This window comes from Giraffa tippelskirchi, chromosome 10 (assembly GCF_054371585.1).
Source record: "Giraffa tippelskirchi isolate mGirTip1 chromosome 10, T2T-mGirTip1v1.2.pri, whole genome shotgun sequence".
Taxonomy (NCBI): Eukaryota; Metazoa; Chordata; class Mammalia; order Artiodactyla; family Giraffidae; genus Giraffa; species Giraffa tippelskirchi.
In genome coordinates this window covers 11,879,832-11,894,500 of record NC_137284.1, presented here as the reverse complement: position 1 = coordinate 11,894,500, position 14,669 = coordinate 11,879,832, and the positions used below count along the sequence as shown (strand labels likewise).

Sequence of the window (14,669 nt, the reverse complement as noted above, 5' to 3'; positions counted from 1 at the left end):
TACTCGTAACTCATCAAAGTTTATTGTGGCAATTAATTATACAAACATAACAGCGATCGCTCATCCAGTACAGAAGTACTTGAACCAGTACAGTCCATTAGTGATTTCTCTGTATAAATAACTTATGAGAAGCAAGCACAACTGGTCAGGGACCGACAGGGCTGACTGAGCATCTCATCGCACACACCCACTAATGGCACGCAGGCCAGGCGGGGCTGGGCGGGGTGGGAGGGGCAGGCACCAGAAAGTTGAGTTTCCTCTTTGGCCCCCAGCACCCCAGGCCCACCAGGTGCTGGGTACTCGGGTAGCGGACAATTCAAGGCACATATGACTTCCTAACAGATAGCAGCTCCAGAGTCTGCCCTTGAGACCTGGTTCACATCTGGTAACAACCAAGGTAATGCTTCATTCATCACAACCCCCTTTGGTCTATTGTCATTTTTATTACTGAACTGGGTGCTGAAAGACCCCAGCGTGGTGGGGGCTGTGTGTGGCTCAGAGTCACAATCCCTGCCCTTTACATTCTGAAGATAAGAGAGATGCAAAGAAATGACTCCGATGTAGTCATGGTGTTTTATAAAGCACCACAGGGGAAGTAACTGTTAGGGCATCTTTTGATGTCTGTCTTAGGAGGGCTTTAGGGGGTCGTGAAGAGTTACATGAGGGAGTCAAAGGAAGGGAGGGGGCTGCCGTGGATGAGATTCAAGGCACTAAAGGAGTGGAAGGGATGGGGCTGAGCCACAGAAGTCAACCAGAAGCAGGGGGACTCCAGACAAGAGAGGTGGCAGGGGAGGCAACCCCACCTTCTGCTCTGAAATGAGCCCCTGATGTGACCACAGTCTCCTGGACCAGAACTGCCCCCTCTCCTCCAACCAGAGGGTCCAAGGTAGCCCCTGGATTCCCCAACCAGGGCCAGCAAGGTCTGGGATCCGCCTCCACAATCCTCGGCCTGCTCCCTGCATGGGCACTGCTGCTGTTGTTCAAATGGCAGCACACAGGACAAGCTGACCTGACATCAGTCTGTCAGAGTCCTGTTATGGCTTTATGTGACGTAAAAATCACTTGTTGTTTTGCCTCACTCTGTTCTCTCCCCCTGATCCAATCCAACTCTGCCATGGAGCGTGTGGTGGGCCATCCTTGAACGCACCAAGAGACTCAGAGAGCTGCCTCTCTTGGCGTGGGCACTGTGGTTGCGCTTGCTAAATCCCAGGGAAGAGGGAGGGGGTGAGCAGGGGCCGGCCAGCCCCTCGCTGAGATAACTCCTCGCTGGGTTCAGGCGTCTGTGAGTGAGTGGTCACAAGGAGATGTCCACAGGCGCGGGCACTCACGGGGAGGACTGAACTCCCCGCCTGGCGAGCACCAGGAAAGCTACAGCCAGCCACAGAAGCCAGGGGCTCCTTTCCCCTGGGAGAACTGCAGGCCCTGGGACCACCTCGTGCAGCCAAGCCAGTCACACTACCTGATCAGCCTTTCCAGGCCTGTGTAGTGCCAGTCAGGTCCCCTCAGGCTCCCGGGCACAGCACAAGTCCACAGGGGAGCCAACTCCATTTCCAATTTAGCCTCGAATCTCAGCAAGGTGTGGGCTGAAGGTTGTGGTACAGGTGGGAGTAGCGAAGGGCCAAGGGCCAGGACTGTGCCTAATAGCCAGGCCAGGTGGGACCCTGAGGTGGGGGGAACCCATAGGGAGGAGCGGGCCCGGGGGGGTAGGGGGGCTGGAGGGGGCCTGAGGGCTGGGACTGTGTTGGGTACGGAGGTTTTCCTCCTGTTGAGAGGTAGGGGGGCTGCTGAGGATAACCAGGACTGGGGGCCCGGCCCCCCAACACGGGGTACCCGGGCCCAGAGGCACCAGTGGGGGCCACGGGATAGCCCGGCCGGGGCGGTGTGCTCCTCTGCGGGGACCAGGAGTAGCCCGCGGCGGCCCTGGCTCCCGGCTGGGCTGCGGGGTACGGGGGCCCCAAAGGCCCACTGTAGGAAAAGGAGGGCTGGGACACCACGGGGAAGGGGGCCGGCTGCAGCGCTCCTTGGGCGGGGGGGCCCACGGGCATGCCTGGAGAGGGGCTGTAGGGCAAAGGGTAGGGAGGGGCTGCCGAGGGCTGCGGCGGCGGGGGCTGAGCGTCTGCGGCTGGCGCGGGCGGGGGCGTCGCCTGGGGGCCGGGGCGCAGTGGGGGAGGCGGGCGGGGAGGAGGGGCATCCCCGGCCGGCTCCAGGGTGACCCTGGGCTTCCTCATCACATCCTGGAGCTTCTCCACGCGGACCCGGCGCAGATGCGACAGTGTTCTCATGGAGGAGAAATTCTCCAGGAACGTGTCCAGGGGCACCTCGCCCTCCAGGAACTTCTCAGCCATGGCCTGGAAGACACAAGCTCCAGTGGCATCGGGTCTGCTGGGATTGAGGCCACCTGAATACTGCCGGGTCAGAGATCAGCTGCAGCCCCCACCCCTACCCCAGCCAGGCTGCAGGAGCTGCCTTCCCTGTCCGCCGCTTTGGGAATTTCTCTCTACGGCTCTTCTCACTGGTGATATATTATTACACAAGCACGGGTTATTTATCCTGTCTCCCCCAGCAGGATGTCAGCTCCCGGACGGTGGGGACTACCTGTCATGGCCACCGCTGTTCCCCACCCTGGCATCATGCCAGGCTCATGGCAGATGCTAAATTGGGTGTCAATTGACCAGATGAATGCTGGCTCCCTGGTCACTAGCTGGCCTAGCCTAGGGGCTGAGGGGCCTGGCAGAGAGTAGAGAGATGTGGAGACAGCCAGTCTGCCCACGGAGAGTGAAGACGGGCCCAGAGGGAAGCAGGAGAGAGCTTCCAGGAAAGGGGAGGGGTTGGCGGCCTGGCTTCAGCCCTCGAGGGTACCTGCTCGCTGCCTTCCCCCCCAGGCCTGCAGCTGCCCCACAGCTGTGCCATCCATCATCCATTTCCGCTTCAACTAGTGAGACTGGGTTCCCATTCCCTGCATCCAAAAGGGCCTCCATGGGGACTACAGATGGAGGGACCATTCACCTCTGCCATCTACTAGAGCCTGGGTCCTGAGCCCTGCAAACACAGGTACTCAGGACAAGAGCTCCTGCTCCCGAGGAGCCGGACCCCCGGCTTCTCCCCTCTCCTGGGGCTGCCTGGTCTCTCTTCTGCTGCCCTTTGGCTTCTCTTCACTCTCTGTGTGCAGACTGGCTCTGGGTGAAAGATACTGCCAGGCCCCACAGCTCTGGGCTGGGCTGTGCTAGTGACCGTGGAGCCAGTGTTTCCCTGGTCAGTGTTCATCTGCTCCAGGGGCCGACTCTGCTGGGAAGACCAGGTGTCAACAGCTGTCTCACCTCGGACTCTTCTTCAATCTTCATGCTTTCAATCTGCAGAAGGTCCAACAAGGTCCCTAGCTGAAGTGCTGAGGAGAACTTCTCTGGAAGGGAGGACAGAAAGACTGACATTTCAAAAGTGCCTCTTAATGCTGTGGTAGAGGCCGAGGTTTCTGCAAGGGTCCTGGAGAGTCCTATGTGCCAGGGGCCCTGCCTCCGCCCTGGGGTCTCAGCAGAACCCGCTTTGGTCGGTTCCCTCTGGTCAGCTTCCTGAGCTGACAGGAGCTCAGTGAACAGACCCTGGCTCCCTGGCTCCCCGGCTCCCCATGCTGGCCGGGAAAGCAAGAGGCCTCAGGCTCCACCCGCCCACCCTAATCTGGCTCTGCTGCCCAGGGGGTTACTTCCTCTGTCTGAGCATCAAGTCCTTCACCTAGAGGACCAGATGCCCCTCACCTCCTCAGATGGCAGGCTGGGACACAGAAAGCCCAGACCAGGCTCTCCAGATTCAAATCCCAACTCCGCCTCTATGTAGCCGCGGAGCCCTGGCCAAGCTCCCGAGTCTCTCCAGCCTCACTCCTCTCATCTACGACATGAGAACGACGACAGGACCTACCCTGAGATGGCTGCTAAAGCACTGAGCCAGGCTGGGGACATGGTGACCTGCAGTAACTGCTGGCCCCTTCCTGTCCTGGGGAAGGAGAGGGAATCTGTTCTTCCAGGAGATTCCAGCAGCTCCCCCAGCCCCGTGGGGAACGGGGAACCCGAGTGAAGAGAGGCACCCCCAGTGCACATTCCCGGGGCTGGCCACCTACCTAGCTTTGCCTTCTGCTCCTGGCACCGCTCCACCAGCTTCCGGAGCTCCTGGTACTTGTCGGAAAGGTTCGAGCGGCTGATCTCCAGCGGACCCTGGAACTCCAGGTTCCGTTCGGCCAGGCTCCGGTTGGTAGCCAGTGCCATCTCACGCTCCAGCTGCAGATCCTGGACCTACAGGGCAAGACACCTGATCATGAGACCCGCCACTAAGCTCTTGGCGGGCTGGGCCAGGGGCTCCTGGGACCTGTTGCTTACCGTGGGGAAGCCAGGCAACACTCAGCCCCCAATCAGAGTCAGATGGCGTGTTAAGTGCATGCTAAGTCACTTCAGTCATGTCCCATTCTGTGTGACACTATGGACTGTAGCTGGCCAGGCTCCTCTGTCCATGGGATTCTCCAGGCCAGAATACTAAAGTGGGTTGCCATGCCCTTCTCCAGGGGATCTTCCCAACCCAGGGATTGAACATGTGTCTCTTAAGTCTCCTGCATTGGCAGGTGGATTCTTTACCACTAGTGCCACCTGGAAAGCCCAGAGTCAGATGGACCCGGGTTCAAACTCTGAGCAAAGCACTCTGACCCAGATGCCTCACCGAAACCTTAGCCCAACAGCCTTTGTGGTGGAGGCATGTGGGGAGCTGGCACTAAAGGGACGTGTGACGAGTGGGAGGAGCCCGCTGTGGGCTGTGTGGAGCTCCGGGGAGGGAGCGGGGAGAGTCAGAGGCTTCCTAGGAAGGAAGGGACCAAAAGAACCAATCGCTCATCCCCAGGATTCAGAGGCAAGAGACCTCCTCTGAGGTGCACTAACATGGCCCAAGCCAGACCACAGGCTGGACACACAAGGAGGTTAGTCTGAGAAGTAAGAAAGCCAGGGCCAGCCTGAGACACCGATTCCAGACGGACCTGCCCTGTCTCCTCCACGTGTGTGTCCTGCAGAGGAGCTACGCAAATGAGCTCACAGGGGGCCCCCAGGAGAACTGGAGGGGAGTCCTCAGGTGAGCCCCTGCATGAGCCTGGCTGAGACCACGTCCCCGGGCTGAGCGGCGCTCTTGTCATTAGCAAGGTCCTTCGTGGTCTCCAGCTCGTGAGGTGGCAGCCTCAGAAACCCTTCCTAGACCCACTCTGACCCAAAGCCCTGTCCATTTATCAGGGAGAGGAGGGCGGAGAAACAGACCCACACCCCTGCGGGAGTGGGGACTACACCCCAGCATCACCAGGCGCACCAGTGCCCCCAGCTGGGCTCAGGGTGCAGCTCGGCAAGACCAGCTTCCACCAGGAACCACTGAGCAGCTTCACCATGGTGAGCCATGCCTGACTGGCTCGACCCCAAGCAGACGCAGGAAGCCGTGCGCGTCCTAGAAGAGGGGGTTTCGGAGGGCCTGGAGCCCTGTGCTCTGGGATGGGCTGGGAGCCTGCCCTTCGGGCTCCAGACTGGAAAGAGGACTGCCATGGCTACCAGAAGTTGTGGGGCCTGGCCACGGCCTCCCGGGTCTGCCCCCACACCTGGCTGGCACAAACACCCTCTGGAGCCGCTCAGCAAGGGCCCTGACTCAGGGACGCCTGCACTGTGGAGTTCCAATCTCATTTTCATCAGCCACGAAAGCGTTCCTTCTCTTATGTGGCAGACCCAGAGGGGCACCTGAAGTGCCCTGCTCAGCTGCCCCTTAAGGGGCCCCAGATCCCCAGTGGACGTGTCCTCTTTATATCTCCACTGCCTTTTCCCTGGGTCTTAGCCAGTAAATCCATGCCAGACACTTTCCCCTAAACCTGGTCCTACCTGTTTCTGCCCCCTCTCCCCAGAGTCTTCCCCAAATCTTTCTCCATCAGGAGTTCACAATGAAGCCCTTGACCCCCTATTATATAAGAGGTCAATGAGACAGCTCAAGCACCCCACTAAGAAGATCCCAGAACACACACAGTTCCACGTGGAGAGCGGTCCCCTGCTCTTTTCTCCAAGCAACGTCCACAGCCCAAACTCCGCGAGCTCCCTTCCCTCCTCGAGTCCCACAGCGATGATCACGTCTCACAGCCCATGGCAGGAACCCTGTCCACCAGGTCTCATGAGTCTACGGAACTCGTTTTTCACTTCCCCGCGATCCCGTGAGTGTTCTTCCCTTCTGAGAATTCAAATCAATCAGTCAGGCACAGCTGCATGTCACAAAACTTAACTTATCTTTTGCCCACGAGGTTGTTTCTGCTGACATTTTCCGTGATTCTGTGCTTCGCCACACCTCCCATGGGCCTGCCCAGCTTGAAGGTCAATGAATTCTAATTATGTAATTTGGCCTGTTTCTATGAAGTTCTGTGCCCTTGAGAACAGGCCTTGGCGTTCCCATCACACTGCGTTCGCGGCAGACTCAAGAAGCACTTGGTGTTTAACAGATTAAGACGAGGGGATGAAGGCTGGCATCGAGTCAGCTTGGAGCCGGGCCCTGGCTGAGCTCACAGCCTTACTCACTCTAGGAGGCAACTTTGGAGTTTAACCAAGACCAGCCTCGCTCTGGGTGGCAGGATGCATCACATCTGGGCCCCGGGCCTCCCCTCACACCCTGCCCCGCACCCCATGCTCTCCAGCCCTGGCGAAGGCTGCTCCTGCAGGGAGAGGGGTTAGTGGGGCAGCTGGAGCACTGGCAAGGAAGGAGCCAGGACAAGGTCCGGCTGCACAGCCCCTCACGGAGAGGGAACAGGTCTGCAGAGGTGGAGGTAGGAGGAGTTGGATGGCTAGGCTTTCCTTTTCTGGGGTCAGACACTGTGAATATACAGAAGAGACAAACGGCACCGTTCATCAGCAAAGACAGAAGCACATGCCAAAGGCCGATCAATGACCTCGCTGAAATGTGTCCGTGTCTCCTGACCATCAGGGGCAGGAGGCAGTGGCGTGCAGAGATGAGGACAGGCTGCAGCCACTCAAGGCATGGCCGAGGGCACGGCCAGCTCTGCAGCCACATCCGGTCAACTGACCTCTTTGACCTTGCAGGGGAGTCACAGGGTCGAAGTGATGGGAAGGGCAGGGAGTACCCTTTATAAAATGTAAAGCTCTGTACTTTCAGAAGGTGGCTTATTCCCGTGAGGATGGTGACTAGGAGCTGAGGTGATTAGGTGTCTGCTACTGACTGAAAGGGATTAAACAGGAGATGAGCCTAATCCCAGTCCCAGAACAGCTCTCCTGGAGATGCAGGGCCAAATAAGGCTGTTGGCGAAAGGCAGCTACACAACAGAACAAGTGCTTTTAGAAATGTCTCCAATCCCAGGCTGGAGCAACAGGGTAGGGGCTCCAGGGGCACGCAGGTCCCTGAAGACACCAGGAGCCAGAGCTGGCTGGGGGCCTGGACTCCCTGGCCCTGCCCTTCCTCCCTCCCCAGAGAGCCCAGGAACTGGACTGAGACCCCAGGGGCTCTTCTGGCTAGGTCCAAACCAGGGTGCAGGCCACAGAAAAGGGAAAGAGACATGGCCCAAACTCCCAACAAGCCAGCACCCCTGAGGAGGGCCCCAGTCCCATCCGCCATCTCTGGCCCCATGACAGTTTCCCTTACCTCTGGGGAGTCCTGGGCCAGTCGGTCGATGGCCTCCAGATCGTTCTGCATCTCCTCCAGCTCCTCCAGGGTCTTGTCTTTTAGTGTTTCCATCTTTCCTGGGATCACAGAAGGACACTGAAGTGAGAGAGGGGTGGCTCAGGTGGAAGGGACCCCCGAGCCCATATTCATCATCTGTCAAAGACCAACTGGAGTTTCCCAGCGATGCTGCCAGTCCACAGGGAGGCCCAGGAAGGGCACGGTCTGGCCACCCTGCCCATCCTATTCCCAGGGAGACTAAGAAGCTGCTCCTTCACCCAAACCATGAACCGCAGGATACACAGAGGAACTGGGCAGCCAGAGGCAAAACCACGATTCCTGGAGGTGCTAGATGAAGCTCCCCAAGAAGCAGACAGGAAAGGCAGGAGGACAGAGGCAGACAGCCAGGGACAGAGGCTAAACTTGTCCCAAGGCCGCCTGTGAGCCCTGATGCCAGCACACACCCTAGGAGGTGTCTATTTCTGTCTGAACCCGAAATACACCTACTCTTCACACGGGGGCTTTGTCAGCTTCGGGCGCCTCCCTGCCTGTCATGTTTAGCACACCAACCACTTCGGGTTTGCCGCAAGCATTCTCTGTAGCTCCACATGCCACAAAACGAACCCTCATGTGCCACAAAAACCAACTGTCTCATGCATGTCCTCATTAGAAAAGAATCAGAAATTGCCACCAAACTGGCCCCTGCGGGTACCAGAAGGAAAGGAAATCGACCGACCCGAACAGGATGCCTGCTTCGATGGAAGAGCTGGTTTCGGCAGCCCTTTCCCCGTCGCTCTGCCCAGGGGGATGTGGATCGATGACTGTATGACACAAGGTCACAGCCAGGCCCCAGGAGGACGGAGCTCCAGGGAGAAGAGGAAGCACTAACACACTCAGGGCTCACTTCCCTTCTGCTGACAGCATCCTCTGTTCTCATCTATTCTCATCATTTCCAGACACGTGTTTTACAGCCCGGATTTTTCACTACAAAGGCTCTGCCAGTTTTCCTAGGATCCCGATGCTACAAAAACCCAGAGTCCCCCATCGTCTCTCTGTGCCATGGCTCGGCGGGAATGACGACTGGGCCGAGGGGGCGCCGTGGAGTCCAGGCCCAGGGTTACGGCTGTGTGGCCAGAGGTGACCTCCAGGCTTGCTTCCTCATCTGGACTAGGAGGGGAAGGCATCTCCAGGGCAGCAGAAAGACGAAGGAGAAACTCATCAAGGGAGACCATGTGACGCCTCTGCCAGGAAGGCCCAGGTTCAGCCTTCATGCTCCAGTGTAGCTATTAAAGGTGCCCTCCCTTTCAGGCTCCGAAGTGTCCTGGTTTAGATAACCGATTAAATGGTCACCTGACCAACAGACCTCTACAGGGCCACCCCCATTTTCTGTTACCTACTGAGGGCTGAATGTCGCCCCCAACCTCCACAACAAGGATGCCAAGTTTGCTGAGCATCTGAACCCCGGGGGGGGGATGCTCGCTGAGAATGCAGGAGCCATAGCCGCACCCTCAGAGCCCTGCGTCGTAGGCCAGGGTGGGGCCCAGAAATCTCCCGGAGATGCGGACGCAGCTGGTCCGAGGCCAGATTCTGAGAAAGACAACAGCTCGCTGCTGGTCGTGTGCATTGGAGGCCACTAGGGACTGGGCACCGTGGTGTGAGTTTTACAACTCACTGCCTCTCCTACTCCTGCAAGGTGGGGGCAATTGTTCCACTGGTGGGTGGGGATCAGAAAGGTTACAAGGGGCAGAGTCAGAATTCTGCACCCTGTCTACACCTCACTCTGAGACTCCCGACAAGCTTGGTTGATAGTGAGGGTCTGGGGAAGGAGAACTGGGGAGGCCCCTCCTTGCTGTTTAGTCCCTAAGTCGTGTCCGAGTCTTTCGTGACCCCACGTACTGCAGTCTGCCAGGCTCTTTTGTCCATGGTATTTCCCAGGCAAGAATACTGGAGTGGGTTGCCATTTCTTTCTCCAGGGGATCTTCCTGACCCAGGGAGCGAACCCACATCTCCCATGTCTCCTGCATTGGCAGGCGGATTCCTTACCACTGAGCCACCAGGGAAGACCACTGGGGAGGCCTCTCAGCGCCTCCCCCCACCCCAACTTATTACTCTGCAAACCCAGCAAGTGCGCCACAAGCGAGACAGGCAAGGGGAACAGAGCAACATTCTGAAGACCTGGAATGTCAGGGGCCTGGGCTCCATCAGACTGACCTCGTCTGAGTGCCAGGCCCTGCCACTTGCCACTGTGGGAAGTGGCTCAGTGAACTCACCCTTGGCCTTGGGTTCTTCATCCGTAAAACGGGTCAGTGCAATGGTCAACACAGGCAAAGCACTGGCTCAGTGTGAGGCCTGGCCTGAGACAAATGCTGACAGAAGGCTCCAATGCTGCAGAAGTTACTTACTGGTTACTAAAGCCTCCAACACAGCCCAGACTTGCTGGGCCTCAGTGGCAGCTGGCCTGGCTTCACCCACCTGGGGAGGGACCTGCTACATGAGGGTGTCTGCTCCTTTCTAAAGTTAGGGCTGGGCACAGAGATATCCCCAGACTGAGGATGGACACTCCAGTGTGGGCAGCTGGCTGGCCGCAGACACAGTGCAGTTTCCGCAGTGCCGCCTGAGAGGGCCCCAGCAGGTCCAGACACGCTCACCATGCACCTGCTCCCCGGGATGGGCTCCCACTCTCCCCCGACCACTTACCATGGGAGGTGGCCTCAGCCACGCACGGTGAGACCACATTCAAGGTGGCACAGCCTCAAGAGCCGATGGCACACTTTTTGGTCTCAGGACACCTGTCACTCCTAACACTATGGAGACCTCAAAGAGTTCTCGTTTATGTGGATCTTAGCTATTGATATATATCAAAATTAAAAGTGAGGGATTCTTAAAACACAAGAACACGAAAGCACACACACTTGCCATCAGAAGGATGTTGCGTCGTGAACCCTCTGAAAACTTCCCTGTGTACTCATTCGAGAAAGAAAGAAAAAAGGAAAATAATGCCCTAGGTTACGAAAATCACTCTGACCTCATAGACAGCCTGACAGGGTTCTCAGAGATCCCCTGGAACATACTTTGAGAACCACTGGCCTTAGATGTTAGGTGCGTAGACTCAGGAGCCAGACTGCTTAGGTTTGAAGCTGATTTCTGCCACTTACTATGTGTGTTATTTAATCTCGCTGTGCCTCAGTTTCTCCACCTGTAAAACAGCAGTGCCTGGCACAATGTAGCACTACATAAGTCTTTGTTGTCACCAGGACGCCTATAACCTCATTACACAGTGAGTCTCACTATTATCCAACCTCAGAGACAAGGTTCAGAGAGGTGTCCAGGGTCACCAGGCCCGGAGGGGGCTGTGCCTGAACCAGTCCAGGACTCCTCTCACCATCTGCAGCAGATTTGCCGGGGGTCCCTGCTGAAAGCCAGAGTCCCAAGTTCCCTAGACCCAGAACTTCGGCATCTCCACAATTCATTCATTCATTGTTTCTTCCTTCCTTCCTTCCTTCCTCTCTCTTCTTTCCTTCCCTTCTTTCCAGTTTTACTGAGATATAACTGACATACAGCACGTGTGTAAGTTTAAGGTGTAGAACTTAATGATTTGACTCACATCATGAAATGATGACCATAATTTTAGGGAACATCCATCATTTCCTACAGGTAACAAAATTAAAGAAATAAGAAAAAACTTTTGTGTGTGTGATGAGAACGCTCAGGATTTTCCTTCTTAACGACTTTCAAATGTAACATATGGTGTTAATCACACTTAAGGTTGTCTCTATAAATTGCATTTTTATAAGTAAAATTTCTAAACTGTTATAAATTATATTTATCATGATATCTTTATCATCCCTATCGATGATCTACCCTATAATGGAAGTTTGTACCTTTTGATGGTCCTCCTCCAATTCCTACCCCCTACCCCCCCACCCCTATCTCTAGTAACCATGAACCTGATCTCTTTTTCTATGAGTTTATCTGTATGTTCGTTCGTTTGTTTTGAAGTGTGATTGACCTACAACCTTGTTAGTTCCTAGTATACAACACAGTGATTTGCTTCCATACATTTCAAAATGACCACCAGGACAAGTCTGGTTACGCTCAGTCACCCTACAAAGATATTAGTTATTGACCGTATTCCCCACACTGTACATCTGATGCGCGTGACTCATTCATTTTGGTTCTCCCACCCCACTGCCTCTGTTTGTTCTGTGTCTAGGGCTCTGTTTCTGTTATGCTATGCTTGTTCATTTGTTTTTTAGATTCTACATACAAGTGAAACCATAGAGCATTTGGCTTTCCCTGTCTTGACTTCCTTCACTTAGCATAAATGACTAATTTAATGACGTTTTCAGGGGGCTCAATCTCCCTGTACTGTTTCTGCCAAGTGTCTATCAAGCCTCCACACGCACTGCCCTCCGGGTGCTGACGGCCTGGCTCATGCAGGCATGGAAAGGGCACGTGAGAACATGGGTTTTTCCCTCCGGGATTTAACTCTGCGTGTGCAGCCCCGTGACATTGAGCATCACCGAGTGAGGCCACTGCAGTATCCAGACCAACCAGGAGAACGTGGGTGTACGGTCTGGAGAGGACAGCCCCAGTGCTGCGGCCTCCGCAGGGAGATCCATACAACGGGCACATCCGCCACGCCGCCAGGCTTCGAGCAGGCCAGGACAGTCGCCCTGCATGCAGGCCGGGTGTCGTGGGGGGGCGCTGAGGGGGTCCTGGGGGCTCATCAGGAGCAAGAGGCGCTAACACTGGACACCCCCTGCAGCCCCCCGAGAGGCTTGGCTTCCCTGATGGGCTGGCCTCCACCAGCCACTTTCCCTCTGCCACCCTCCTCCCCAAAAGGGAAATGTTTTGATTAGAGGAAAGTCACTAAAACAAAATCTTTCTAAAACTTTCAAGTTATTTTACAACATTCTCATCTCTTTTTCTACTGGGGCTGCCCAAAGGGTAGTACGGACGCCTCTGTGCATCAGGTGTGCATGTCCATCCTTCTTGAATTTGTAGTGTATGTGGGTGTTCGTGGGTGAGTCTGTGACAGCAAAGCGGCCAAGTCTTCCCCCTGGGCTTGAAAGTCCAACGTCACACAAAGGGGGCCTGATGTTGCTAAAACCTGTATGAGGCTGCTGCTTCCACTAGAGAGAGGGATAGAGGCAAGGATGTAACTTGTCATCAAAGTTTGGTAACAAGTCACTGCAGATATTGAGCAAGAAAGGAGACTTTCCGGTGTTAAATAAAGAAAAAAAAAAATCCTAGGAATAAAATTACCATGCTGTGCTGTGCTGTGCTAAGTCACTTCAGTGATACTGGACTCTTTGTGACCCTATGGACTGTAGTCTGCCAGGCTCCTCTGTCCATGGGATTCTCTAGGCAAGAATACTGCAGTGGGTTGCCATTTCCTCCTTCAGGGGATCTTCCCAACCCAGGGATTGAACTCACATCTCTTCTGTCTCCTGCACTGGCAGGCAGGTTCTTTACCACTAGTGCCACCTGGAAGCCCATATGACCCAACAATTCCACTACTGGGCATATACCCGGAGAAAACCATAACTGAAAGAGACGTATGTACCCCAATGTTTGTTGCAGCACTATTTACAATAGCTAGGACATGCAAGCAACCTAGATATCCACTGACAGATGAGTGGATAAAGAAATTATGGTACATATATATAATAGAATATTACTCAGTCATATTAAAAAAACACATTTGAGTCAGTCCTAATGAGGTGGATGAACCTAGAGCATGTTACACAGAGTAAAATAAGTCAGAAAAACCAGTATCATATATTAATGAATATATACGGAATCTAGAAAGATGGAACCTACTAGCAGGGTAGCAATGGAGATGCAGACACAGAGAACAGACTTGTGGATACAGTGGTGGGAAGGAGAGGGTGGGACGAACTGAGAGAGTAGCCTGAAAACATACAAATTACCATATGTAAAATAGATAGCCAGTGGAAATTTGCTGTATGATGCAGGGAGCTCAAATCAGGTGGTCTGTGACGACCTAGAGGGATGGGATGGGGTAAGGTGGGAAATGGGAGGGAGGTTTAAGAGGGAGGGGTTATTCATCTTGATGTATGAATATCTATGGCTGATTCATGTTGGCAGAAACCAACACAATATTGTAAAGCAATTATCCTCCAATTAAAAATTAAAAAAAAAAAAAAAAAGAATGGTGGCCAATCTAGGGAAAAAAACAAGTGAGCACTCCAGGGGATTCCAGGGTGTGTCTACCTTTGCCACTACACACGGCCCCTGGGAGTCGCCTCCCCCTCCAACCGCCGTCCAAACGAGGACATTCCTCTGCCGTCTGAAGTCCCACACCTGGCTCTGTTTGATGGCTTTAAACTCCTGTGGCAAAACCCCCTGACACATCTACCTACCTGGTGACCTGGACAATCACATGTCTTTTAGGCAGTGAGAATTCACCCCCAAAGTGGGCAAGGAATGAAACATACAGCTCTCCTAATTAAACCGTCCCTCCCTGGATCAGGCCCCCTGGGTGGGGAAAAAGATTCCATTCTGTGTGGGGAACATGCTGGTATGTGCTCAACCTGGCATTCATCCACCCTCCTGTAATGACTCTCTGCCATTCCCTGATTATGAAAGATTTGTCGTTGTTGCTGTTGTTCAGTCGCTAAGTCATGTCCGACTCTTTTCGACCCCATGGACTGCAGCACGCCAGGCTCCTCTGTCTTCCACTACCTCCCGGAGTTTGCTCAAATTCAAGTCCACTGAGTCGGTGATGCTATCTAACCATCTCAGCCTCTGCCATCCCCTTCTCCTTTTGCCTTCAATCCTTCCCAGCATATCAGGGTCTTTTCCTATGAGTTAGTTCTTCGCATCAGGTGGAGTTTCAGCAACAGTCCTTCCAAAGAATATTCAGGATGGGGAAAGATGGCTCCTCTCAAAGACAGAATGATCATATCAGTCCCACGGTCATACAAAGCCTCTCTTGGGTCAATTCCCTTTCATTGTAGACTTCAAAGCATGCCATGCATGTTTGA

At 54.8% G+C, this 14,669-nt stretch overlaps 1 protein-coding gene across 4 annotated transcripts in view; it reads right to left on the bottom strand.

Annotated features, from left to right (window-relative positions):
• The window catches only part of VPS37C (VPS37C subunit of ESCRT-I), a 30,687-nt gene continuing 16,018 nt past the window's right edge, over positions 1 to 14,669 (bottom strand). For 2 of the 4 annotated variants that reach the window (XM_081536292.1, XM_081536293.1), the window contains exons 2-5: positions 7,639 to 7,736; positions 4,109 to 4,280; positions 3,318 to 3,400; positions 1 to 2,348 (exon numbers count right to left, since the gene is read on the bottom strand). In XM_081536292.1, the coding sequence (XP_081392418.1) occupies positions 1,638 to 2,348; positions 3,318 to 3,400; positions 4,109 to 4,280; positions 7,639 to 7,736 (1,064 nt within the window). In that variant the 3' untranslated portion in view covers positions 1 to 1,637. Of the gene's footprint in view, positions 2,349 to 3,317; positions 3,401 to 4,108; positions 4,619 to 5,401; positions 7,737 to 13,592; positions 13,668 to 14,669 lie in introns of those variants that run through there. The other 2 variants (XM_081536294.1, XM_081536295.1) reach the window with 2 other exon arrangements.